Below are 25,589 nucleotides of genomic sequence, written 5' to 3'. Positions count from 1 at the left end.
CTCTAAGGACAGGAGACAGCTAGAGATCCCTCAAGCACCATGTTCCTGACCTTTCTGGGGTATGGTTCCTGTTGATAACTGGATAAAAGTTTAGACCTTCTTTCCAGGGAAAAGCCCACAAAGTTCTGCTTACCAGTCCAGAGGATTCCCAGAACCCCTGAAGCCCATCCATGGTCTCTGAGAACCACCCCCAGGAGGAGATAGGCAGCGCTTAGGAGGGGCAGAGCGGGAGGGGGGAGGGGAAGGGGTGCACAGGTGGAGGGGGGACAGAAGCAGGAGGGGGTGGGGGAGGGGAGGGGGTGCACAGGTGGGGGAGGGGGTGCACAGGTGGAGGGGGGCAGAAGCGGGAGGGAGTGGGGGAGGGGAGGAGAGGGGGTGCACTGGTGGAGGAGGGGCAGAAGGGCAGTGGGACACATGGGCTGCCTGTGGATGGAGTGGTTGCTTCTTGCTGCTCCTTGATGCCCAACCTGTAATGCTGTAAACACTGGAAGGATGCTATTCTGATGGGGAAGCCCAGGATTAGGACAGGGAGAGCCCAGGGTGCCCCGTGGGAAGGCAGACAGAATGCTCATCTCAGGGCTCGTTGCCTGAGACTTCCCCAGCGGCTGGTGGGGCTGGGCCACCTGGGAGCATGGTAAAACTCCACGTCGTCCTTGCTCTACCCGCCAAGATCAGGCACTGGTGGTCCTCAGAGCAGAAGTCTCCAGGTGCTTCTGGCTGGAAGGGTACCAGATGTGCTGTATAGCTAACCAGTCTCAAATCCTCTGCCAAGGGCCGCACAGCTCCTACCCACTAAGTAGGAAGTGACCAGAAGTAAGCCCTTGCAAGCCAGTGACCTGTAGATTCTTGTGGGACGGGGTGTAGGCGGAGACTTCTGTCCTCAGCTTTGCTCTGCCTGCAGCCCTCTCTTCAAGCCTGCCTTCCACTGCAGCCCGAAGCCACACGGCGGTGGTTTCTGAACCATCTGTGGGGGCCAGGCAGCAACGTTCGTAGGAGAAGAAGGCCGGGCATGAGGGTAACCACGCTGCCCTGGTCTACCTGGCCTGTCCTTGTTTTGAACGTTCAGGAAAACATTTATCTACTATTCAGTGAGTCCCCGCACCCACCCGGCCTGTGATCTCTGATCTAGAAGGTCCCAGGCACAAGCTTCCTCAGCCTGCTCAACCTGGCCTCTTTCCCTGCAGATCTCCCGTACGGATCCCCACAGATGGTACGAAGGGACATCGGGCTGTCGGTGACTCACAGGTAGGTCCAGCCAGTCTGGAATAGGGATGGGGCACAGCTGGGCTGAGACCTGCATGTACCAGTGCCCCCACTAAGGGTTGCTCCTCATTGCGGGGGGGGGGGGGGGGGGGGTGCGGTCTGTCCTGATCCCTGTTTCTCGGGGACTCTTTGCCTCTGGTCTGTCCATCACCTCTGTGAACATAGCCCTGCACCCACCTGGAAGCCCTGGCTGTCACCAGCGGTCATATAGACTTGTGGGTCCTCCCCGACCCCTCCATGTGTCTCTTCCTCACCCTGCTGAGGGAGAACACAGGTCCCAGGAGAAACAGGCTCACAGTCTCCCGGAGGAGGAGCCGAGAGCTTCCTGCAGGTCCAGCACCGGGTCGCGTCGGGCCCACACCCGGCCACGCATCAGAGCCCGTGGAGCTTTGAAGCTCCAAACCCCAGGCCCCATCCCTAAAGTTCTCTGCTTAGCAGTCTGGATTTCTCACAACTCCTAGTCACGCTGGTGCTGGTGTGAGCTGGCATAGGCTGAGATGGGCCCGTGACGTGGCCTGGCCGGAAGGCTTGGCCTCAACACTCGTGGAGCTAGTGTGTGGCACCAACAGTAGGTGTGCACGGCATCTCCCCAGCCCGGACAACCAGCAGAACGGTGCCTCGGGATGCCTGCGCTCTGGCCGTCCCTTGCGAAAGCCTGCCGTGAGCACAGCAGGGCACGCTTGTTGAGAGCTTTGCAACTTAGCAGAGCCTCTCATTTCCCCCGGGAGTGTGAGCTACCGTCCAGCCTGGGAGGCCAGCCTGGAACTCTTGCCCAGAGGTGGAGACCCGGCTGTGGCTCCAAGGGCCTGAGCAATTTGCCTGAGGTCGTGCTGCCAGTAAGATAGGGATCGTGTCCCCTGGATGGCACCCAGACACCCAGAGACTCTTCAGGGCTGATCCCCAGACGCTAGAGTACCACCGACGAGAGGGCCTGGCTGACAGTCGGGACAAGCCCTTCGAGTGCAGGTCCCAGGGCCTCCCTCATCTGTACCCAAGGCTCCCAGGATGTGAGAGAGCCGCTCAGCACAGGACGAGAACCCTACCCATTCTGCCTCCGTGGGTTGCACGCCAGTAATCTCTCTGAGCCTCAGTTTCCCCCTGCCCCCGCAAACAAGACTTCCTCCCCGTCCTGTGATGAGGATACAGTGGGGTGATGTGCACCTGGGTTTCACGTGTCCGGCACCGGGGAGCACTTGGTGGACAAGCACAGGCCTTAGCCCGAGAGGGGCCCGTGTCGGCCAGGATCTGGGGCACGCCGGGATCAGCTGTTTCTTTTGTCTTGGGTGCACCTGCCTTCACAGAGGATGTGGGCTGTGTCAGCTCGCCCCTGAGTGTTTCCCGGGCTGCCGCTTCCTTCCACCTGGGGCAGCAGAAGCTGCCCTCCAGCTAGGGCAGCAGCAGTCCCCTTGTCTCATATTGCCAGGCTGCCCCACCCTGGTGACGTCACTGCCCCACCTTCTGGGTTTTTTTAAACCCGTGTTCCAGGCCTCTCTAAGAAGATCTAAAGTGTTTTGGTCTAATCCTGTGGGGGGAGGGGGAAGCTGTCTGTGGCTCTTCCCTGGTCTGGGAAGGCTTTTACCCCACACCTCACACCCCTTCCTAGCACTTGTCTCTTCTCGGGCCCGGACCTCACCACTATTTTGCCCTGTTTTCATGATTTCCCTGGTGGAGGTCATCTCAGATACCACTGAGCTGCTCCCTAATCCCTGCTTTTGGCATGAGAGGAGATTAAAGCCCAGAGAGAGTATGTGGATCCCAGGGAGGCAGGATCAAGGCTCCCTAAAAGGCACTTCATGGGGTAGGGGAGCACCTGGGTGGCTCAGTCCGTTAAGCATCTGACTGTTGATTTCAGCTCAGGCCATGGTCTCACAGTTCGTGAGTTCAAGCCCCATGTTGGGCTCTATGCTGGCAGTGCAGATGGAGCCCGCTTGGGATTCTGTCTCTCTCAAAATAAATTAAAAAAAAACTTAAAAAAAAAAAAAAAGGCCCTTCAAGCACATGGGTGCCTTTGTTCTCGTCCCTGAAAGCACCCATCTTGTCTGGGTGGAGACTGTAACCCTCTGGGCACTATGCATTCACATATGTGATCTCCCCAGGTCCCTGCGAGGTGCGCATGTTGGCCGCATTTGCAGAGGCCCTGAGGCATCCCACAGCCCATAGGTGGTAGGATTCTCCAGTGCAGCCTGACCCCAAAGCCCATGCTCTTTCTCTCCTGCTCTGCCCTAGTGGTCTCTCAGAGGAGCCCTCACACTCTATGTTGAGGCCCCTGGGGTCCAGACCCTGCCGCGTAGCTTCCCGGTGTGTGGCCTCGGGAAAGTCCCCTGACCTCTCTGGTTCCCTTGCCTGTGTACTGAGAATCTCAGACCCGCCTAACTCCCCAGGGGTAGTTGTAAGAATTGAGTGAGCTCATGTTTTATGGATGTATTACAAACCCTTCCCCAAATACTGTTGCTGTTTGTTCTGTTGCTCCTATGATACTCTACGCTTTGAAAAATCCTCCAAAAAAAAAAAAAAAAAAAAAAAGTGAGCTCTTTCCGCCCTTTTAGGCCTCCCCACCCTGTGGACTGCCTTAGACTTTCTCTGGAGGACACCACCCGCTCAACCCCCCATCCCTCCTTCCAGTCTGTCTTTTGTGGGTTTTAAATTTTTTAAGTTTTGATTTACTTTGGATTGAAATACATTCAGAATTCAAGAGGTAGACAAGGGTGGCTATGCACACAGTCCTCTCCTGCTGTCCCCAGCCTTCTAGGTCCCCCTGTAGGCAGATCTGGGCAGTTGGAGATAATTTTTATACAAGCAAATACATATGTATATTTTTTGGCCTCCTTTTTCTGTTTTCACCAAATACTACGTATATTATTGACACTGTTCTACCCTTTGCTTTTTTTTTCTTTCAAAAATGGAGGCATCTTCAGATTCTATGTCTCGCTCTCTGCCCCACCCATTCATGCTTTCTCTCTCTCACACACAAAAATAAACGTTAAAATTTTTTTTAAAAAAGGGGGGCGCCTGGGTGATTCAGTCGGTTAAACGTCCAACTTGGGTTCAGTATATGATCTTGTTTTGTGAGTTCGAGCCCTGTGTCAGGCTCTGGGCTGCCGGCTCGGAGCCTGGAGCCTGCTTCGGATTCTGTGTCTCCCTCTCTCTCTGCCCCTCCCCTGTTCATGCTGTATCTCTCTCTTTCAAAAATAAATATTAAAAAAATTTTTTTTTTAACGGAGACATCATTTCCATAGTGCTGAGTGCACAAATTTTTACAGATGGACACACCCATGTGTACCACACAGGTGAAGATTCAGAGCATTCCAGCCCCCCCAGAATTGACCTTTGGCCCTTGATAGCACTACCACCCAGAGGCAACTGTTCATTTGTCGTCATAAGTTACTTTTTCTGTATTTGAATTTGTTTTTAAAATTTTTTAACGTTTATTTATTTTTGAGACAGAGAGAGACAGTAGGAACAGGGGAGGGTCAGAGAGAGAGGGAGACACAGAATCCGAAACAGGCTCCAGGCTCTGAGCTGTCAGCCCAGAGCCCGACGCGGGGCTCGAACTCATGGACTGTGAGATCATGACCTGAGCCGAAGTCGGACGCTCAACTGACTGAGCCACTCAGGCGCCCCTGTCTTTGAATTTCATATAAATGGGGTCATGTAGTACTTTTTCCCCTGATAATGTAATTTGGAGATCATTCCATATTTGCACAAAAAAGAGCTTTCTTATTTTCTGGCCTCATGGCGTCCCATTGTGTGATCGGACCGGCCTGTACACAGTCAGTCGCCGATACACTAAACAGCATAGGTTGTTTATAGCCTTTTTTTTTTTTTTTTAAAGTTTGCTTATTATTTATTTTGAGAGAGAGAGCAAGTGGGAGAGGGACAGAGAGGAGCTCGAGAGAGAATCCCAAGCGGGCTCCACGCTGTCAGCGCAGAACCCGACGCAGGACTCGATCCCGCGAACTTTGAGGTCATGATCTGAGCTGAAATCAAGAGTCAGTCACCCAACCAACCGAGCCACCCACAGCGCCCCCGTTTGTAGCCTTTTACTGCCGCAAATACGCTGCGGGGAGTAACCTCATCTGCATATCCTTTGACACCAGCGGGCGTGTCTGTTGGATAAATTCCTAAGACTTGGAATCGCTTGGCGTGCACACTTTACGAGTCGGCCAATGAGGACTTTGTGGCTGGGAAATCTGAATGCCCAGGGGGAGCAGTGACCCCGGGCGTCCCTGCCCTCCCCGGGAGAGGGTTCCGGTGGCTCCGGGATGGAACCCGGTCTCCCCCGGGGCCCCGTTCTGTCCAGGCTCTGGTCTCCCAGCCGCGTGAACACTTTCCGGTGTCCACCGCTTGTAGGTTCTCCACCAAGTCTTGGCTGTCGCAGGTCTGCCACGTGTGCCAGAAGAGCATGATGTTTGGAGTGAAATGCAAACACTGCAGGTGAGGGGTGGAGGGTGGGAGCGGTGGGAGAGGGTGGAAACCCCACGCTTTAGTAACGGTGCTACTACTCGGTTGTTGGCCTGAGGTTAAGTCAGAATGCAAGGGGACTCCTTTGAGAGTTCGTACGTCTATTTGTGACCCCGTTCGGCACACCATGGTGCGACCAGCCCTTTTCTAGGGAGATTAAGGAAGCATCAGGCAAGACGTTCCCAGAAGAAGGGCAAATTTGAGGTGGGCTTTGAAGGATGAGCAGAAGTTTGCCAGGTAGACCCAGGAAGAAAGAATTCCAGGCCTTTTTACCTTGCACAACATCGGCGAGGAATGGGAAGGCCGTTCTGGAAACTCGAAGGAGTTCTGAAATTTAGCCTTACACAAAATTGAGCCTTAGCCTTAGTACACAAGATGGGGAGAAGGGGACAGGCAGTAGGAAAAAACAGAGATGGCTAGTGGTATTCACAGAAGAGAGTTAAGGGAGATTGCGTACAGATTTCACTTTCTTGTTTCGTACCATTGTGCTTTCTGGTAGGCCAGAAGGACAAGGATAGGGAGCAGTGTGGGGGATGCAGAATGTTCTCTGCTGTCTAACTACCCTCACCCTACGGAGGATGGGCCTGGAGTCTTTGCTCCCAGATCACTGCCCTCCATTGCTTTGTGACCTGGGGCAAGATGCTTGCCCTCTCTGGGCCTCATTTTTACAACTGGGAAGATGATTCCGGGCCTCTTTGTCTACCAGGCTTGCTCCAAGATTCCGAGCTAGTGTGTGGAGTACAAGCATTTGGGCTCCTGCCAGACCAGAGGCGACAGGTCTCATGCATGTCAGTTGGATAAATTGTGTTTTCCCCATGACTCCCAGACCACCAAGAGGACGCCAGAGCTTTCCCCCAGCCTAGGTCTCCTGTGGCTCCTGGTTTTAAATTGGGGACCTCCTGCTCCCTTTTAAGTAATGCTTTTCATGCGGAGAGCACAGAGTGCCCTCTCAGCCCCACGCTCTCCTACGATTGTAGAGTGAGGTTGGTAGGGCCCTAACTGTTAACCCGTTGAGTCGTTGAGAACCCTGAGATGTGGTAGGGCAGGTAAGACCAAACTGAGGGTCGAGGTCTTTGCACTCTGGCCCATGCTGGCCGTCTGACCATGAGGCCCATGCTGGACTGCAACGGGAGGGACTGCTCCTTGCATCTCTGGGATCCTTGGGTAATGCAGACATTCTCCTCCTTATGATTCTCTCTTGTTTTGTAAGTTCAGATTTGTCTTCAGCTTTCTGAATGTGGGTGGAGGGTCTCCCTTTCTTGAGAGGAGAGGGAGAGACGTGGGACCCACAACGTTTAAATGGGTGTGATTTAAACTGTGTGCTGTGAAGATTAGGCAGACAACAGTGGGAACGTGGTCGTGCTAACACTGTCCACGTGGGACGTTCCAAAGTTTTGAGCTGATGTTTGCTGAGGAATTTGTGGCGATCGAGGCGGTCACGAATGGGTGTTGCACAGAGCTGCCCGGCAAGGCTCAGGGCCCCGTGGATGCCCTGGGAGCCCCGAGTGACCCTCCCTGCACTGACCCTGCCTTCTTTACCAGATTGAAGTGTCACAACAAGTGTACAAAAGAAGCCCCTGCCTGTAGAATATCCTTCCTTCCACGTGAGTGTTCTGCCCTTTTCTGCTTTCTGGATTTGGGGGGGAATCTCTTCTGTAGCCCGGTCTGTTCTCTATTAATGGTTCCCCCTTTTCTTTTTAAATAGAACCTAGGCTTCGGAGGACAGAATCTGTCCCCTCGGACATCAACAACCCGGTGGACAGAGCAGCTGAGCCCCATTTCGGAACCCTCCCCAAAGCACTGACAAAGAAGGTATGCTGGGCGGCAGGAGAACCCCCCCTCTCGCCCTGGACTCCTCCCTGTAATGCAGAGATCCGGCCGGGAGGGGGGCATGAAATCTGGGGTCCAGGACCAGAGGGTGGCCTTCAGGGATCCTATCTTTCGCCATGTCCTAGACTTCACGTTTATGTCCAGATCGTAGTTATGTGCCCACGACCTGCTTCCTCTATTTTGACCTAACATTTCCTGAGCACTTACTATGAGTTGGGAACTTTTTCCACTGGTATTTCTTTTGGCCCTCACAATGGTTCTAAAAATCACATACTGATTTTCGCTCCATTTCAGATGACGAAACTGAGCACAGGGCCCCCCCGTGAGCAAGGGGCAGGCCCAGAGCAGAAGTCTCAGTGGCCGCCCGGCCCCAAAGCCTGGCCTTAGTCAGGGTACAGCGAACATACCTTCAGGAGTAATATGTGAAGGTGGATTGTGTTTTTCAGAGCCTGGGCTTGGGCTTCTCTGCTAATACAGACAGGTGCCCTCTGCAGCCATACAGACTGTCGAGAGTCTAACAGACCTGTCACGGTCCAGGCACAGATGTATGTGGTGTCGGCAAGATGCCCGCGCTAATGATGGCTTCTGACGGCAGCCCCCTGGTGACCGTGCAGCCGGTGGCCTCCCCCCAGGCTGCTGTGGGTGTGGCTGTGGGTTTTCAAGTGTGTTGTGTCCCAGCCCCATACCAGGGCTTAGCATGCTAAGCTAAGCCTTGCCTCATGTGACTGAGGGTCACACGACTGGCTTCTCCAGGGCCACGGTTGCCTTCTGTGGCTTGGGCCGGCCTAGGTAGAGGTTTGGACAAAAAGAAGAGAAGCAGGTGGCATGGCTGATGATGCAGCTTGGGATGGCGGGGGGGGGGGGGGGGGGGGCGGGTGGGCTGTTCTGGAGGGACCGTGGCCACATCTCCTTGTCCAACAAGGGAGGCCACTGCCTCAGGGGTGACCTCTCTTATTTGCCTGTCCTTGTCTCCTGCCTCCCTCCACCTGTCATTGCATTTTCCCCGCCCGTGACATTCCCTCTAGGAATAGGGGTGTGGGGGTGAAGGACCACAGACCTGAGCTCCAGTCCCGATGAGTCCCCTTCCTTGCTTCTGTGACCTTGGGCAAATTCCCGTACCTCTCTAAGCCTCAGTTTCCTGGTTTGTAAAGTGGGGATGATAATGCTTCGTTCACAGGGTGTTGTGAGGGTAACGGGACAATGAACTCGTTTGTCAGGAGCAGCGTGTGTTGTCCAGCCTGTCACAGATTAGGCGCATTTCCTCGGGAGGGATGCCGGGCCCCAGCATTGTTTTCTTGTCTGCCCTGCGCTCTCCGGCAATACCTGGTGCACCCCTGTTTGCACCGTGTCCCCGTACCCCCTCGCTCTCCCCCTGTCAGTTCTTCCGGAACCCACTCAGGGCCCCTCCTCCTGCATGAAGCCCTCCTGCACGCACCTGCTCGGCTCCGGCCCCATAGAGTTCTGGGTGGTGCCTTCTCTTACGTCACCAAGGGCACTGACCGCCTCTCATCCTTCCCTGTTTGTGGCCATAACACGAGCTAACTGTTACTGAGTGCCGAGGCACTGTGCTGAGGGCCGTGCGTTTGGCCTGTGTATCTCTCAGGGGCCAGCCTGTCTTTCCACCCTCTTCTCCAGCCGCCCTGGCTCACACCGGCTCAGCCCATTCCCACCGCGGGGCTTCAGTGCCCACCGTTCCCTCTGCCCAAGACCCCCTCCTCGGCATTTACAGCACTCAACCCTCAGGGAGGGCTTGCCCGGGACCCCTGGCTGACGGCCTGTCTCCCCAGCGGAGGGGTGCTCTGGAGGGCAGGGCCATCATCTTGCTCCTGTCCGCTCCCTGATGCCTGCACTGGGCCTGGCACACGGTGGGCATGAGGAAAACTTCATATCAAACACTGAACACGTGAAAAACCGTGTGAAGCAGCAGCTGATACCCCATTTTATGGAGAACCGCTGTGGCTCGGAAAGGTGGGGGGATTTGAACGAAGTCACACAGGTGCTGAGTGGGGGAGCTGGGATTCAGTCTGCCTCATAGTCCCTCCCCCTGCCCTGGCCGGCCTGGCCCTGAGGAATAGGATGGGACCTCGGTGGACCCAGCTCCTTTCCCATCCCGCGTATGGCACCAAGTGGTGGAGGCTGTCCCTGGACTGTGAGGCCCCCTGCATAGCTTTGGAAGCTTCTGGAGTGCTCTGGACACCCCAGACGCTTTGGGCCTACAGAAGAAAAACCTGATGAACCGAGCATTTAACCTAACTTGGCCCCAACTTTTTTTTTTTTTTTTTTTAAGATTTATTTTTAAGTAATCTCTACCTCCAACATGAGGCTTGAACTTAGAACTTTGAGATCAAGAGTCACAGGTTCTCCTGGCTGAGCCAGCCGGGTGACCCTGGCCCCAATGTTTTTGACCAAGGAATTCCAACCCTGTCCACCAAGGGATTGGAGTTTGGGTCTGGGAAAGGGGTCGGGGCCAGGGTCCCACCTAATGCTGACTCCCCCGTAGCCCTCTCTCAGCTGGTCCTTTGACCTTGCTAGGGCCCAAACCACTGGGCAGTCCTAGCCAGTAGGTCTGTAGAAGAGTGAGGGGAGCATTTATCAGACCCCACTGTGCACCACACACTAAATAAACACTTACCGGAGGCTGAATTTAATTCATTTAAAAAACCCTGCTATGTGCTTGGCTCAGAGCCAGGCACTGGGGGGTATGATGAATAGGGTCCCTGCCTTCACAGGACACACAAGGACATTCTGCAGAAAACCACCCCAGATATCTTCCCTTGACTGTAGTTCAAGTGCCCTGATGAAAAGTGCTAACTTTTATGGGAGCATGAGGAGGAGTGTGGTCCTCGCTGGGCTCAGGAAAAGCTCCTGGGAGGAAAGTATGTTTGAGCTGAAGAAGCATGAGCAGGGGTCGCCTAGGGGATGGGCACTGAGGTGAGGGACTCTCTGTGCCATCATCCCTCAAATATTAGGTAAAAACGTCAGGATGCCCCGAGCGCACCTCCTCGTTTTTAGGCAGGGAGGGGAAGGCCCCAGCGTGGGGGATGGGAAGCAGGCTGGGTAGGGCAGTGACAGTCCCTGCCCACTTCTGGCGTCTCTGGTCCTGCAGGAGCACCCTCCAGCCATGAACCACCTGGACTCCAGCAGCAACCCGTCCTCCACCACGTCCTCCACGCCCTCCTCGCCGGCACCCTTCCCGACATCGTCCAATCCATCCAGTGCCACGACGCCCCCCAACCCGTCTCCCGGCCAGCGGGACAGCAGATTCAACTTCCCAGGTACCATACCCTCAGGTCTTTGCGTGCGTTCACGATGGGGTGGGATACCCCTTCTCGGCACGCCCTAGCAGGCTCAAGGTCAAACGCTGCTGCCACTAAGAGCATTTGCTGGGAGCCAGGCACTGTGCCAAACTCAAGTGCGTTCCGGTATTTAAACCTGATGAGCGCTCTGATGTACGTGCTGCTTCCGTACCCGTGTTACAGATGGGGACACTGAGGCTCAGAGGAAGTGGCTTGCCCACGTGAGAGAGAGAGCCAGGATCAAAGCGAAGTCTGTCTGGCACAAGGCCTGGGGTCTTGACACAAGCCCACGCTGCCGTCCCGTGTGTGGGGTGGCCTCTCGTGGGCACTGTTCACTCAGGGCTGCTGAGCTCCCAGGAAGCATGGCAGGCAGCCCAGGGAGCGGAGGCAGGCCCAGAAGGCCCCAGACTCTGCTGCTTACCTGCTCCGTGATCTGAATAAGCTACTTAATGGGAAGCTTTTGTTCCCTTTTCCATAAAGTAAGAGACCCTGTGAAGTTGGGGTTAGGTTATGCCCACTGTGCAGATGAGGACACTGAGTCTCAGGGGAGGTGGATGCTAGAGCTGACCTCTGACTCCGCCACCGCCCCGGGCTCTGTAGGGCCGGGGTCTTCCTCCTCTCGGCCAGGTCTGGGGTGTCCCATATCTCCAAGAAGCAGAGTGGGGCCCACTCGCCTGTTTCAGGATGAGCCTAGGCCTCGGCCACCCTGGCAGCTCCTTGCAGTTGGCCTTGGCCCTCCGCGTATTTCGGATGGCAGAGGCCCAGAGGAGGGAGCAGCCACTGGGACACTCCAGTTTGCTCTGGGCCTGGTCAGGTCAGGCCTGGCCCTTGGGGCTCCAGGCCCGGGGGGACAGAAGCACAGCTTTTCCTGTGCCGGGGGACCCTCATGCAGCCTGCAGGAGGCCGGACAGCCTCTCTGGGCCCGTTTCACCAGGGGTTTCTTCTAGGGGTGCTGGGAGACCGAGATTTTGTAAGAATCTTCTCTTTTGCCTGTGCCTTCGCCTTAACACACACCTGGCTGGCTGGCTCTGTCCTGCATCATCCTGCGCACACCCCTCTCCACCCCGCCCTCCCCAGGACTGGAGCGATGGCCCATTGGAATGACCTCCTCTCCCATTCTGCTCCGTCATTATGCTCTGAAACTGGGTCTTTTGCTAAGCGCCTAGTTTGGGTTTTTCTAAAAGGAAGGGCCTGTTTGAAAAACAATAGCCACAGAAAAAGCCCGTTTTGTGAGGTCAGTCAGAGCCTCTCAGCTTTCACTGTGGGGGAGCGAATCAGTTTATGGGGAAAGGCTGCCCGGTACCCCTGTTTTACAACACGACAGCTGTGTCAGAGTCCAGACCCCCAGCGCGTCGCCTTCAGGGGGACCCTGAAGACAGGTGGGTTTTTGTTCTGTTTTGGATGGTGAGAAAGTTTGCTAAAGCCTCATCACCTCTGGAGGTGAATGTGGGGCCAAGGGGGTGGAGACCATTCCTCTGCACTCGGCACAATTCCCTTTTCAGTATTTCACCCTTCTGGGCTCCCGCACGTTTCACAGAGAAGTGAGCCTGGGAGGTGAATGCCGTCAGCCAGGTCTCTGCAGCAGTGGGGCCACGAGCTCCCAACCCCAGTCCTCCCGGGAAAGCCCCTTCCTGGGGTCTCCTGCCAGCACCCATTTCCTTTCAGTTCTTTTTCTCCTTCCTGCATGGATCACCCTGTTCTGCCCCACCCCACCCCATAAGCAGCCCGTGCCTGGCCCCCCTCCTCCTTCGCTGCATTTGCTGTTCTGTGTGTGTGACTCACCTCCTCTTCTGTTTAAAGCTGCCTACTTCATTCATCATAGACAACAGTTTATCTTTCCAGGTGAGTCCTTTGCATGGTTCCACTAACTGGCCCTTGCTGTGGCCCCTGTGTTCAGCCCACCTGGGCATACCTTCCCCTGGGTACCTCCATGGTGCCTGAGCCTCACATGCACCTATTTTGAGAGCTGACTGTGTATCACAGCTGGGAAAAGGGAGCGGGGTGGGTAGGCTTGAGGTGGGCCCTTCACAGGGGCAGTGACTTGCCCGGAGGGACCTTGGCCTCCATCCTGTCCAGCCTGTTGCACAAAGACTATAGGCAACTTATCTGGGGTCACACAACTGACAGGTGGCGGAAATCCAGTTTGCAGGAGGGAGGGACAGACCTTCTTGCTGACGCCTTATGGGCACCTGTTAAAACATCTTCTCCTACACCGTGAGGAGGAAACTACTTACAGAAAGGGAAGACAATTTGGGGAAAGTCTGCAGCCTTCACTTGCTGGGGCTTCACCTGCCTGAGTGTTGCTGCGTGGCGCCATCTGCTGGCGATCAAGTAGAATGCAGCTTTATTTTAGAAATTTTCAAGGCGACAACTTTCAATCTCTTCTGATTGATTTCCTTCCAACAGAAACTGTTTTGTACACCTACTATGTGCCAACCTTCGCATTTGGCCATATTCATGCCCCCAAGGAGTTTTTGTGGTTAGTACTTATTTCTCCAGTTGAGGGTGACAAGCATTCATATAAGTAATCTGCAACTTTAATTCTTAATTTAGCCATATGAAGTCTCTCTGTGTTTAGACAAAGACTGTAGCTGTTTTTCTCATAGGTTAAACAGGCCCTTCTTGGCGTCATGGTCTTTTGGTTAGTCCAGGCTTTTCTGTTTGCCAGCCCGGCTCCATTAGGGGAGTGATTTGGAGCGTTTGTGAAGTTCTTACAGAACTATTAGTGTGGCTTTGCCTGGGCGTGAGCAGGCTGGCAGGGGTCAGGGCCCTGGGACTGGCCCCAGGAGGCTCTCCAAGCTGCCCCTGTGGTTTCACACCCATTTTTGTTGTGGCTCCCGTCTAAGAGCCTCCCTGGTTACCAGCTCAAGGCCCAGTGTGCAGGGGAGTACTCAAAAGCATTGGGAAGACATGGCTCTTTTTCCAGAAGGATCCATCTTGCCTTGAAGATATGTTGGGGAAGGAGAGGGACTATATACCTGTTAAAAACAAACATGGACACATTTTGGAGCAGAACACAAAATACACTCTAAATGTTTAAGGAAAAGCATGAGGCCTCAGAGACGCTGTTCCCTCCCACTTGGGGTGCGGTGTGGAGATATCCCCTATGCACGTGTTATCTTCTGTGGAAATATTTGAGCTGTGTTGGAGGGGTGGGAAGGTCAGGCTGGGAAGGAGGGTAGTCTGTGGACACAGGGTAGTGTTATCTTGGGGGGGCCTTGGCCGAGGCTTCCAGGACCCAGATCCCCCAGGAGTGGTGCATGTGTGCGTTTCCCTGGTAGGAAGGCCCACAGCCTCTATCAGATTCTCCAGGTCTGTGAGCTCCCAGAATGTGGCGATTCAGATGACCTCAGAGGTAGCCTTGGATAAAGCTTTAGAGAAAGCTTGAAGTGGGGGGAGGCGTTGATGGCTGAGTTGGGGGGCTCTTTGTCCTGGAAGGCAGGGAGAGGGTGCTGACAACTCAGCCACAGCCACCTTCTTTTGTTGACAAAAGAGGAGGGAGTGAAGGGTCACAGAAGTAGCCACGGTTTTGGCGTTCCACACTGGGGTGACCGTCTGTCTGGTGTCCCCCGGATGTGGGACTTTCAGTGCTAAAACTGGGAAAGCCCCAGGCTCAGGGTCAGCCCCACCTACCCAACCTTTGGGTTCCAGGAGGTGTGGACTGTGCGTTTCTTCCTCTCCCCTGAGAGCTGCCCAAACCCGGAAGTCAAGGGGAGGCAGGGCCTCTGGCTCCTGCCAGAAATTTCCAGCAGCTGAGCCAGACACGAGGTGTCACTAATGAGCCATCTGCAAGCCCTGCCCTGGGCCTCCGCTGGCCTCCCTGAAGGGGTCTCACTGCCTTCAGAGGATTGTTGCACCAGCTACTGCCTTTGAGCCAAGATGGAGAGTCTGACCCCCATGTAAATAATACGCAGTTTGCTTTTACCGCTTGCTTATATGGGGTCATTTGGCCACAAGGAATTGGGGTTGACTGGGGAATCCCAATCGTGTACCTGCACAGAGCTGTGGGAGCAAAACCACGTGCCGTGGAGGTTGTGTCCATGTTCCGGTTTAGGAGAAGTGCCCGGTTTAGGTGCAGCGCTGGGAGGGGCTGGCTGCTCGGGGAGGCACTGTTCTGCTGCGTGCACTTGGTAAGCACCGTGTCCGTGAGGCAGCAGGGAGGGGGTCTCATGCTTTGTGTTTGCTTTTTGTTTCCTACAGACATTTCCGCATTTCCACAGGCGGCCCCGTCCCCTGATGCAGCAGACAGTACCCGGTAGGCATCCCCACCCTGCGTTCGCTTTCTTTCCCACGGGGACCTGTTAAAGCGGGACCCACATCCCCGACCACCTCCCACTCCACCTTTAAGTCTCTGAGCTCCTGCTCTGGGCCAGCCAGCGGGGGGCACTCCTTGGGCTCACCCACTCCCCAGACCACCGACCTTGGCCAGAGGGTTTTGTCTGTCTCCTGTTGGTGTAGTCAACATTGGGTAGGGACATAGGTGAACCTGGAGCAGTCTTGTGACCCAAGACAGGTGGGCAGAGGCCACTCAGAGTTAGAGGTGCCTACTAAAAATCGCTCCTGTTTATGGAGCCCTTTCTCCACGTCCGGCTCTGCTGAGCCCTCTGCTCAGCCTGGTGGAGGTAGGTGTTAAAGTAGTTGTCATCCTTGTACAGAGGAGAAAGCCCCCACGGAGGGGTTAAGACATCAGGGGTGCCTGGGTGGCTCTGGCAATTGAGCATCTGAGTCTTGATTTGGGTTCAGGCCATGATCTCTCTGTTCGTGGGATCGAGCCCCCCGTTGGGCTCCTCGCTGACAGTGAGGAACCTGCTTGGGATTCTCTCTCTCCCTTTCTCTCTGCCCCTCTCCTACTCTCCTACTCATGTGCATGTTCTGTCTCTCAAAATAAATAAACATTAAAAAAAAAGAAGAAGAAGAGGGGCGTCTGAGTGGCTCAGTCGGTTAAGCATCTGACTCTTGATTTCACCTCAGGTCATGAGCTCACAGTCTGTGACAGGGTCCTGCTTGGGATTCTCCCTCTCCCTCTGCCCCTCTCCCACTCGTTTTCTCTCTCTCACCCTCAAAAGAAATAATCTGTCAAAAAAAAAAATTGCACGAAGTCCCACGGGAGGTGACAGAGCCGGTTCTCAAGTATGATTTCAAGTCCCGCGTTGTGCTCAGAACCCATGACTGGGCACCAGGTTTGAAAGGGTCTCAGTGGTTCCTGCCCACCCCTTGTCCCCCACCACCCTCAGGTTAGTCTAAAGAAGGCTGAGGCCGAAGAAGGGAGATGGGGTTTGGTCTTTGGCCTCCTGTCTGCTTCCATGACCTCCAGACTGCCTTTCCCACAGCCAAGTGGGTCACAGTACGGATGCAGGCCTGGTGGCCCTTTCTCGGGCCTCACGATGGGACCCTGCCCAGTTGAGAGCAGACTGACCTGCCGCCAGGGTCTCCTTGACAAACCGTGTTTTGCTCTCAGGCTCGACAACCAGCCAAAAGCAGACGTGTTGGAGGATCGTGAAGGGGAGGTGAGTGCGGGTGACGCGCAGCCCGGAGATGGTCCCTTCTCTCTCCCCTCCTCCTCGTCTCTGCGCACATAGGGGTGTGGGGAGCGCGTGGGCGCCGGGCCCTGGGAAGGGCCCCGTCAGGAGCCCGCTGCAGCAGGTGCACAGCCTAAAAGAGTGATGAGCACAGACCTTCTTTGTTTTGTTTTGTTCTGTTTTGTTTTTTTGAGGTTAAAGTAAGCCCTTCATCCCTATGATTCCCACCCCTAGCCCAGAGGCCTGGGGCCCGGCCTGGGAGACTCTAGTTCAGTGAGTCTGGCTTGGGGCCAGGCATCTCCACGATGTCAAAGCCCCCCAAGTGATTCTGATTGGAGCCAGGGCCGAGAAACCACCGTCTACATCCTTGAACCAAAGTGTGAACCGAGCCTGGCTCCCAGCAACGCACTGGGGTTTAGACCGATTTGCTCCTGCCCGGAGGACAGTCGGAAACTCTGTTTAAACAAAGAAATGCCCAGAAAGGATAAACGGGGGTGGACTCGTCTATGCCAGCGGACGCTAATTTGCTTTCCTAGCGGTTAGATGTCGTTCATCAGTCGATCTTGGAGATTCGCGAGAAGGGCCTCGGGGCCCACCTGGGCCAGGCGCCACAGTTTGTGGATGAGGACACTGAGGCCCTGTGGTGCCAAGTGACCTGCCCCCTGGCCACAGCAAGCCGGAGCAGAGCTGCGGCTAGAGCCCCTGCCTCTTTCTTCCCTTACCTGGTTGGGGCTCTGGGCAGGGCGAGTTGGCTGAGCCCAGCTCTGCCGGCCCTCCCTTCCCTTCCCCCTCCTTCCAGGCCGAGGAGACAGAGGCCGGCAAGTCAGAGGCCGAGGACGACGAGGACGAGGTGGACGACTTGCCGAGCTCCCGCCGGCCCTGGCGGGGCCCCATCTCTCGCAAGGCCAGCCAGACTAGCGTGTACCTGCAGGAGTGGGACATCCCCTTTGAGCAGGTGGAGCTGGGCGAGCCCATCGGGCAGGGCCGCTGGGGCCGCGTGCACCGAGGCCGCTGGCATGGCGAGGTGGCTATCCGCCTGCTGGAGATGGACGGCCACAACCAGGACCACCTGAAGCTGTTCAAGAAAGAGGTGATGAACTACCGGCAGACGCGGCATGAGAACGTGGTGCTCTTCATGGGGGCCTGCATGAACCCACCCCATCTGGCCATCATCACCAGGTAACCTCGCCCCGGGGCCCTGTTATTTGTGTGGCGGTCTTAATGTGGAGAGGTACAACGGGGAGAAGCAAAACGGGGTCTGATTTCCCCACCACATAACCGCATTGACATTAAAAAACAAAAGAAACAAAATGATGCCTAAGGACAGAGAATATCAGGTGTTCCAGAAAGGTACAAGATGAAAGCTAGTCTCCTCCCACCCCACCTGGGTGCTTCTCCCGGGGTGCTTCTCCCCGAAGGTGGATATACTGTAAACAGATGCTTATCACGCCTTCTGTTAAAATAAAGAAATTTGTATACACTCAGGTTTTTCAAGTATCCATTCCTTTGTAAAGATAGCACAGGTCCGGGACGCCTGGGTGGCTCAGTCAGTTAATCCTCTGACTTCGGCTCAAGTCATGATCTCACGGTTTGTGGGTTCGAGCCCCACGTCGGGGCTCTGTGCCGACAGCTCAGAGCCTGGAGCCTGCTTCGGATTCTGTGTCTCCCTCTCTGCTCCTCTCCCGCCTGTGCCCTCTCTCTAAATAAATAAATATTAAAAAAAAAAAATACAGGTCCCACTGGTTCGCACCTGCTTTCTCCACTTGAGTGCAATCTTTAACGCTCACCCCACATTCCTGGCACATAGTTGAACCCAGTGGTGTGCTCGTAAACATTGAACCTTCGATTCCTGGGTGGTGGGGAAGGAAGCCCTTGTTTGTGCATGGGTCAATTCCTGTGGTGCAAATACTCTCCCCACAGCTGATTTCAAGCTGCCACCGTGACTTCACTGAAAGTGGGCTGGGCTCTGACGGATCCCTGGTTGCCCCCAGTATATTCAGCCCACCCTCTTTTGCTGGGCACTTTGCCGTAATGAACATCTTTGTTTCCGTATGTTGGTGAACTTCTGTGAGTACTTGTGCTGGGCAAGAGTGTACGAATGTGGTGGTCTGATGGGCATTTCTGTTTCTACTCCAGAAAGTGCTCACCCGTCCCCCCCAGCCTTCGGTGCATGACTGTCCATTCCCCCAGCACTGAGCGTGGGAGGCTGAAACGTTTTGACATTCAAACAGTTGTTGTTGGGTGTTCACTTTTTTTTTTTTTTTTTTTTTTTTACATTTATTCATTTTTGAAAGAGCACAAGCTGGGGGGTGGGGGGGGGGCAGAGACAGAGGGAGACATAGAATCCGAAGCAGGTTCCCATTTCTGAGCTGTCAGCACAGAGCCCAATGTGGGGCTCGAACCTACAATCCATGGGATCATGACCTGAGCTAAAGTCGGATGCTTAACTGACTGGGCCACCCCGGCGCCCGGGGCATTTACTTTTAACATCAGGAACTGCAAGGGGCACCTGGGTGGTTAAGCACCCAGGTCTTGAGATTTCAGCTCAGGTCTTGATCCTCAGGGTCGTGAGTTCAGGTCCCACATTGGGCTCTGGGTGTGAAGCCTATAAATGAATGAATAAATGAATAAATATATATAAATATATAAATAAATGTATAAATATTAAAAAATAATAAAAATAAATGAAAGATAAAAAACCAGAAGCGGTAACAAGAGGTTAGTGAAGGCATTTTGGAATATATACATGGAGGTTTCAAGAAGAAACTAGAAATCACTTTAATCCTATCAACCAAGAGCCCACTCATTAACATTCTGATGATGTTCCCTGTAGCCAGACCCGGTGCTTTGAAAGAACCTTCAGCACCATCCCTCCATTCACCCCTGCAACGCCATGAGAATCTGAGTCTGCTTAAAGGGACTACACATAACAAAACATCCATTACCAGATTATGCTGAGGGCGTTAGAACACAGACGAGGAACCGTCAGTTACTATCCCAGACCCCTCGGCCGGTTCTCCAGGTCTCCGAGGCTCTAAGAATCCTATCTCCTTGGAGAAGTTTCCTAAAACTAGCTTCTTCATGAGATGCCTTAACTGAACTTTTCCCAGGAACAGGGGAGTGAGCTATACATTCTCTCCGGGTCCTTGCTTAGCCCAGGTTTTAGGAGTCAATGCAGGAGGAGGCCTGAAAATGTGAGCCCATTTTCCAATAATCACTCTGACACCCCTGATGATGCCACCCTCCTCCTGCACACTCCTATATGGTAATAAAATGTCTGTGATCAGAAAACAGCAAAAAGATCGTGCACATTATCATGGAGAGCCCCAAATGTCGTCCAGTTGTAGTCCTAAAAGGCCAGATTCTTCCCTGAGTTTGAGGGGGCACGTTCCCGCCTTGAATCCCCTGAGGCTGGGCTGCTCTCTGGGTTGCCACGAGCCTTGGTGCACTGGGTTTCCTGTTCTGGGGTGGGCAGGGCCTGGGCCTCAGGAAACAAGGTGCATGTGTGTGTGATTTTGCACGCTCAGGCCTGGCCAGGAAGGAATGGGCGTCAGGCTTGGGTAAGAGCAAGGATTCCGGTGCTCACCAGTCCAGGGGATGGAGAGGGTCCTCCACTCTGGCCGCAAGGGCTGGGGTCGAGGTGCACTGGCCCCACACCTCTGTCTGACCCCACCACTCTCCACAGCTTCTGCAAGGGGCGGACATTGCACTCATTTGTGAGGGACCCCAAGACGTCTCTGGACATCAACAAGACCAGACAGATTGCTCAGGAGATCATCAAGGTAAAGGATGAGCCGGCTGGTCCCGGGGTTCCTGGCCTTCCTCCTGCTCCGTCTCTTCCTGTAGCTGGAGCACCTCAAGGGTGGGCCCCCGTCTCCTTCCCTCTGTCCGTGTCTCATCCACTCAGAGCCAGGAGCTAGACGCCCAGTCTGTGATGACGGACGAATTGGAGCACGGCAGGCTTTAAGGGTTTGAATCCTGGTCGCACCAGCTGTGTGACTTTGGGCGGGTCAATGAGCCTCTCTGAGCCTTGACTTCCTCTTCAGTAAGCCAGTAAGATGGGGCTTCCAATATAGCCTCCCCCATTGGATTAGTGCTGGAGCAGAATGGAATAATCCGCTGAGGGCCCACTGGGCACAGGGCATGGCGCTTGATGAGCGTCTTTGAACTGATTGAGGGCAGTGTGAAAGCACCCACGCTTTTCTGCCTTCAGGTTTCCAAATCCAAGTTTCGTGAGGACCGGCCCTCAGGCAGCCTGCCTCCCTCCCTCCCTCCCTTCCTTCCTCCCTTCCTTGTTTTGTTTATTAAGTTTTTTGTTTATTGGTGGCTTTAAATTCTATTTATTTATTTATTTATTTATTTATTTATTTATTTATTTATTTATTGTAATTAAACACAAATGAAAGAAAAGCTTATTTATAAGTTGCTTCATTCAGCAACCTTGCAGGCTTGGATAAAAGCCAGACTGCTGCTGGGGAGGAGCTCCTCTTTTCTTGTTTTTGTTGAAAAGCTTGCTCGTAGGACCCCCCTGCAGCTCCCTGTCTCCCGCCTCCGCTCCCACCTTTCCTTTTTCTCCCTCCCTCCCGCCATCCACCGTGCATGTGAGCATGCGTGCGGGTCTTTAGCAAGGAAGAGACACAAGTCATCAGTGACTTCTATGCGCGAATCAAGATTTCCACGTGATATGACATGTCCATGTGGCTAAATTAATGAATTAAATTTCAAAGCCTCTCCGTTAAAACCCCACATTTATGCCTTCGTTTGCAGCATGTCTCCATTTGGAGGAGGTGGAGGGAGCCGCTGGGTGTTACACCTACTTCATGTTGTCCCCTGACTTGCTGGGCCCTGCTCCCCACTGTCTCCCCTGCTCCCCACTGTCTCCCCTGCCCTGCCTCCCTCCCCCGCACCAAACTGTTTTCCTCTCCTTACGGTCCATACTCTGGGGCGTCTGTATGGTTGCTGACCAGCTGAGGTCAGATGAAGGAGCCATCTGGAAGATTCTAGGGGCAGACGAGAGAAGTTACTCAAAGATTTTGGAGCCATAGAGCCGGAAGCCGCCTCTCTGCTGGCTCGTTTGGTTTTCCACCTGCTGAAACGCTGTCCTCCCTAAGCCACTTTCTTTTGTTCTCATCTTTGGCGTCTTGAGGTTCAAAATACGAGAACAGGGTCCTGTCCTTTGGCTAGGTTTGTGATTGGGGAGCTACTCTGGAGACCCCGAGATACCGTGAGAAGGGAGGGGATTTGTGCTCCAGACCTGAGCATTTATTTTTTATTTTATTTGAAAAAAAATTTTTTTAATGTTTATTTAGTTTCGAGAGAGTGTGCGAGTGGGGGAGAGGCAGAGAGAGAGGGAGACACAGAATCTGAAGCAGGCTCCAGGTTCCGAGCTGTCCACACAGAGCCCGACACGGGGCTCAAACCCACAAACCACGAGATTGTGACCTGAGCCAAAGTTGGACGCTTAACTGACTGAGCCACCCGGGGGGCCCTGTAGACCTGGGCACTTAAATCGCATCTCTTGAAGCTGGCCTTTCAAGCCCGTGGTACCTCTTCTGTACACAAGGCTCAGAGTGGCACAGCCACTCGTCCTCGGTCATGTAGCTGGTCCCTGTTTGGCCCCGGGTGGTGTCTTTTGTCCCTGAGGAAGGCTTGTGCCTTGGTTGGGTTTGGGAAAGGGGCAGATAGTCTAGGAATGACCCTCTTGCATTCAGGATGGACTTTGGGGAAGGAGCAAGTCAGTCTTTCCCGGGGCTCTCTGCACAGCGTGGGTGAGAGCTCTCCTGAAAGCCTTGGGAGGTGGTGGGGGGGTGCTACCACAGACCCCACGCCCTTCCCATCTCCGGCCTCGTGTAAATTCTTCTCTGATGCTCTCCAGACCCCCTCGGACCGAGCTCTGGCCTCAGCTGGCTTCTGTGTCGCGGCTCGTTCTTTCTGTTCCCTAAACGTGGTCTGTTTACTTGTCCACTTCTCACCCCAAGTAGCTTTAAAGCCAGAAGGACTCTCGTAATGTGGGAGGCGTCCTCCACGTGGGCGGTTGAGAGGTGGCCTTACGTGCGCCTCTTTCTGAGCTGGCGGGATGGCCACTTCAGCGGTGGCAGCTGCCCCCGTTCTGGAGGGCATCTGGGGAGTACGTGGGAGTCCTGAGTTTCGTGTCAGAAGACAGTTGGACCTTGGGTGAGAGCGTGCCTGCGTCAGGTGGCCTGTGTCCCATACAGACACTGGGACCACCTGAATTTGGGGGCCCCCTCTCTGGGAATTCATCTCTGTTCCCCAGCCTGAGCCCTTGCCAGCTTACAGGTAGAGGCCAGTTGGTGTGAAGCCTGATAGAGACCCTGTAGATCACCCGATTGCTGTATGACTTAACGTGGGGAGTATCACGGCTCTTTATACACTTCCTGACCCCCCAGCTCCCCACCCGTCACCCTCTCCACACCTTAGCTAAGCATACAGTGCCCTTTGGACAGCACAGTGCCACGGACTAGCCTGAACCAGGCCTCAGCAATGCTGTTTAACTGCTGTGTGGCCTGGGGCAAGTGACTTCCCCTCTCTGAGGCTCGGTTTCCTCATCTGTAAAATGGAGATAATTCGACCGCATAGGATTTTGAAGATCCCATGAGGGGACGTGGGGAGGGTGTCCAGCTCACTGCCCAGCCCAGGTGGGCAGCCCAAGGTGAATCCTTGTCACTCGTCTTCCCGCCCCGCCGACGTGAGGCTCGCTGTTTTCCAGGGCATGGGATATCTACATGCCAAGGGCATTGTGCACAAAGATCTCAAATCCAAGAACGTCTTCTATGACAACGGCAAAGTGGTCATCACAGACTTCGGGCTGTTTGGGATCTCGGGTGTGGTCCGAGAGGGACGGTGAGTTGGCCTTGGGCGTCTGGACGGAACGGGGAGGAACTGGGTGGTGCCGGCCAGGCTCTGAGGTGCAGCTGAGGTCTGGGCACCTGCTATCTGTTGCTGAGGAGCTGCCCTCCCTACAGGAAAGGCCAGGTTTGCTTAGGTCCTGTCCTTAGGGTTCTGGTCCCGAGTCAGGCATGGGTCATGTTTGGGTCCCTCATACGTGGCGCTTCATTCTCAGGCTGACCCCGTGGAGGCTGGGTCCCCTTGCTCACATGTGACCTATTTGCTCACTGACTTGGACAGGGGATGAGGGTTCATGTCCCCAGTATGAGGAAGAGCATCAGGTTTTATTTCCCCAAATCTTGAAAGGTGGGGGTGGGGAGAAAGGCTCTTCTCCAAGAATCTGGGGGACCTCCAGGAGGGAGAGTGGCAGTCAGGCTGGAGATCGAGCCCCAGGCCAGGTTGTAAGATACACAGGCAGACTGATTTCCTTTCTTGTAGACACTCCACTCTCCCAGGCTGGAGAATCAATCAGCCCCCTGCTAATACCTGCTTTCCTAGAAAAACCGGGTTATCCCTCTTCTGTAACGTCCCCCCAAAGCACCGGTGCCTTGGCCAAGTGCAGGATCAGTGTGCTGTTTTCGGGGCCACGCATGGGTGGGGTGCTGGCCCTGGGGCACCCGTGTGCCGGGCTGCCTCTTTGCTGCTGGCTGAAAGGCCCCCATGTCCTTGTTCTGGCTTCTTGGCCTCCAGGCGTGAGAACCAGCTGAAGCTGTCACATGACTGGCTGTGCTACTTGGCCCCGGAGATTGTCCGCGAGATGACCCCCGGGAAGGACGAGGACCAGCTGCCGTTCTCCAAAGCTGCTGATGTCTATGCATTTGGGTGAGGAGGACCCACGCGTCCCCCTCTTTTGGGGCTCTGAGGCCAAGAGTGACCGAAAGAAAGGGCATGGCTGACCTTGGGGGCAGGGCGGGGGTGATGTCGTGCTTCAAGTCCTGATTCTGCCGCTTGTTGGCTAAGGAACCACATCCTTGACCTTCTCTTTCCCCAGCTATAAAATGGGAAGAATAATGGTACCTCCTCTAAGGTTTCATGAGGACTAAGGTAATTTCTGGGTGTCTGTCTCACCCAGTGCCCCGTGGAGATGCTGACCAGAGCTAAGAATTGTCCCTCTGGGAGAACCAGGGGGTCCTGCCAGCCGGCCTCTAGTGCCCCCATGAAGCTAACCAAGAGAAAAATAAAAATATAGACACATAACGTGAGCCAGATACAGAATTTAAAGTTTTCTCTTAGCCATACTAAAAAAAAAAAGAAAAATAGATAAAACCTGTTTTGATAATGTGTTTAGCTCAATATATCCAAAATATTATCATTTCAACATGTAATCAAAATTTAAAAATTAAGGAGCTATTTTACCCAACGAAGTTTCCAAACTTTGGAGAGTACTTTGCACCCGCAGCACATCTCAGGTCCACTCTCCACATTTCAGTTGCTCGATAGCCCCCCGTGGCTAGTGGCCCCTGCACTGAACAGTGGGGGTCTAACGGAGAAGGTCAAGATGAGTCAGGAAAGGTGAGGGAGCTTGGAGAGGCTGAGTGAGGGCCTCACCCTGTCATCTCTGGGTGTCCTTTCCCCTGAGGGTAGTTTCTTCCTCTCCTTACCTTGAACTCTTACTTCCTGAGCATCTGTGTGCGTGCCAGGCGCTGGGCTTGGCCTTTGTTACTCCTCAGACAACCTTGGACGTAGGCATCAGCCCAACAGAGGCTAGACATTTGTAGCAGGATATCTGTTCGGAGCCTGTGCAGCCTCAGACTTTCCATCACAACAGATGTGTAGGGCCACGGGTCCCCTTGTGACTGGAAGGAGCTGCTGGGATGCCATCATGGTATCTCTGGGAGCCTGGTGGGTGGGGAAAGCTGGGGGAGGATCCCGGATGCTCTGGCTGGGTTCCTCGCACTGTGGCAGCAGGAGCCCCCCCGCCCCGGGCATGAGCTGGGCCGAGCAGTTCAGGAGCTCACGCTGCATGGGTGGTCCCCACAGGACTGTTTGGTATGAACTTCAAGCAAGAGACTGGCCCTTTAAGAACCAAGCTGCAGAGGCCTTGATCTGGCAGATTGGAAGCGGAGAGGGAATGAAGCGCGTCCTGGCCTCTGTCAGCCTGGGGAAGGAAGTCACTGTGAGTAGCCCCCTGTTCTTAGAGAGGGACGGAGGGCTAGAGGGAGGGAGGCTGGGCACACAGCAGGTGTACCCTTCTTCATTTACTCACCTGAGAAAGGGGACCCACCAGGAGGCAGAAGTATGCTGGGCAGGCCTCTTTGCTGCTGGCTAAAAGGTCTGTGTCCTTTATTATCCAACTGTTTTTCTTTATACAAAA

The 25,589-nt window shown here is 54.5% G+C and overlaps 1 protein-coding gene across 1 annotated transcript in view; it reads left to right on the top strand.

Moving 5' to 3' along the window:
* The window catches only part of KSR1 (kinase suppressor of ras 1), a 161,769-nt gene that overhangs the window by 122,747 nt on the left and 13,433 nt on the right, over positions 1-25,589 (top strand). Inside the window, exons 6-18 of the mRNA XM_053892770.1 lie at positions 1,185-1,245; positions 5,614-5,697; positions 7,267-7,328; positions 7,430-7,536; positions 10,661-10,829; positions 12,651-12,692; positions 15,051-15,105; positions 16,309-16,357; positions 17,169-17,548; positions 20,055-20,151; positions 23,097-23,230; positions 23,966-24,097; positions 25,256-25,391. Of these exons, the coding sequence (XP_053748745.1) occupies positions 1,185-1,245; positions 5,614-5,697; positions 7,267-7,328; positions 7,430-7,536; positions 10,661-10,829; positions 12,651-12,692; positions 15,051-15,105; positions 16,309-16,357; positions 17,169-17,548; positions 20,055-20,151; positions 23,097-23,230; positions 23,966-24,097; positions 25,256-25,391 (1,508 nt within the window). The remainder of the gene's footprint in view (positions 1-1,184; positions 1,246-5,613; positions 5,698-7,266; positions 7,329-7,429; positions 7,537-10,660; positions 10,830-12,650; positions 12,693-15,050; positions 15,106-16,308; positions 16,358-17,168; positions 17,549-20,054; positions 20,152-23,096; positions 23,231-23,965; positions 24,098-25,255; positions 25,392-25,589) is intronic.

Source organism: Panthera pardus, unplaced genomic scaffold (genome assembly GCF_024362965.1).
Source record: "Panthera pardus isolate Hobbes unplaced genomic scaffold, ASM2436296v1 HiC_scaffold_3, whole genome shotgun sequence".
Classification (NCBI taxonomy): domain Eukaryota; kingdom Metazoa; phylum Chordata; class Mammalia; order Carnivora; family Felidae; genus Panthera; species Panthera pardus.
Note: the sequence above shows the minus strand (reverse complement) of the source record. Positions and strands in the feature narration are given on the sequence as shown.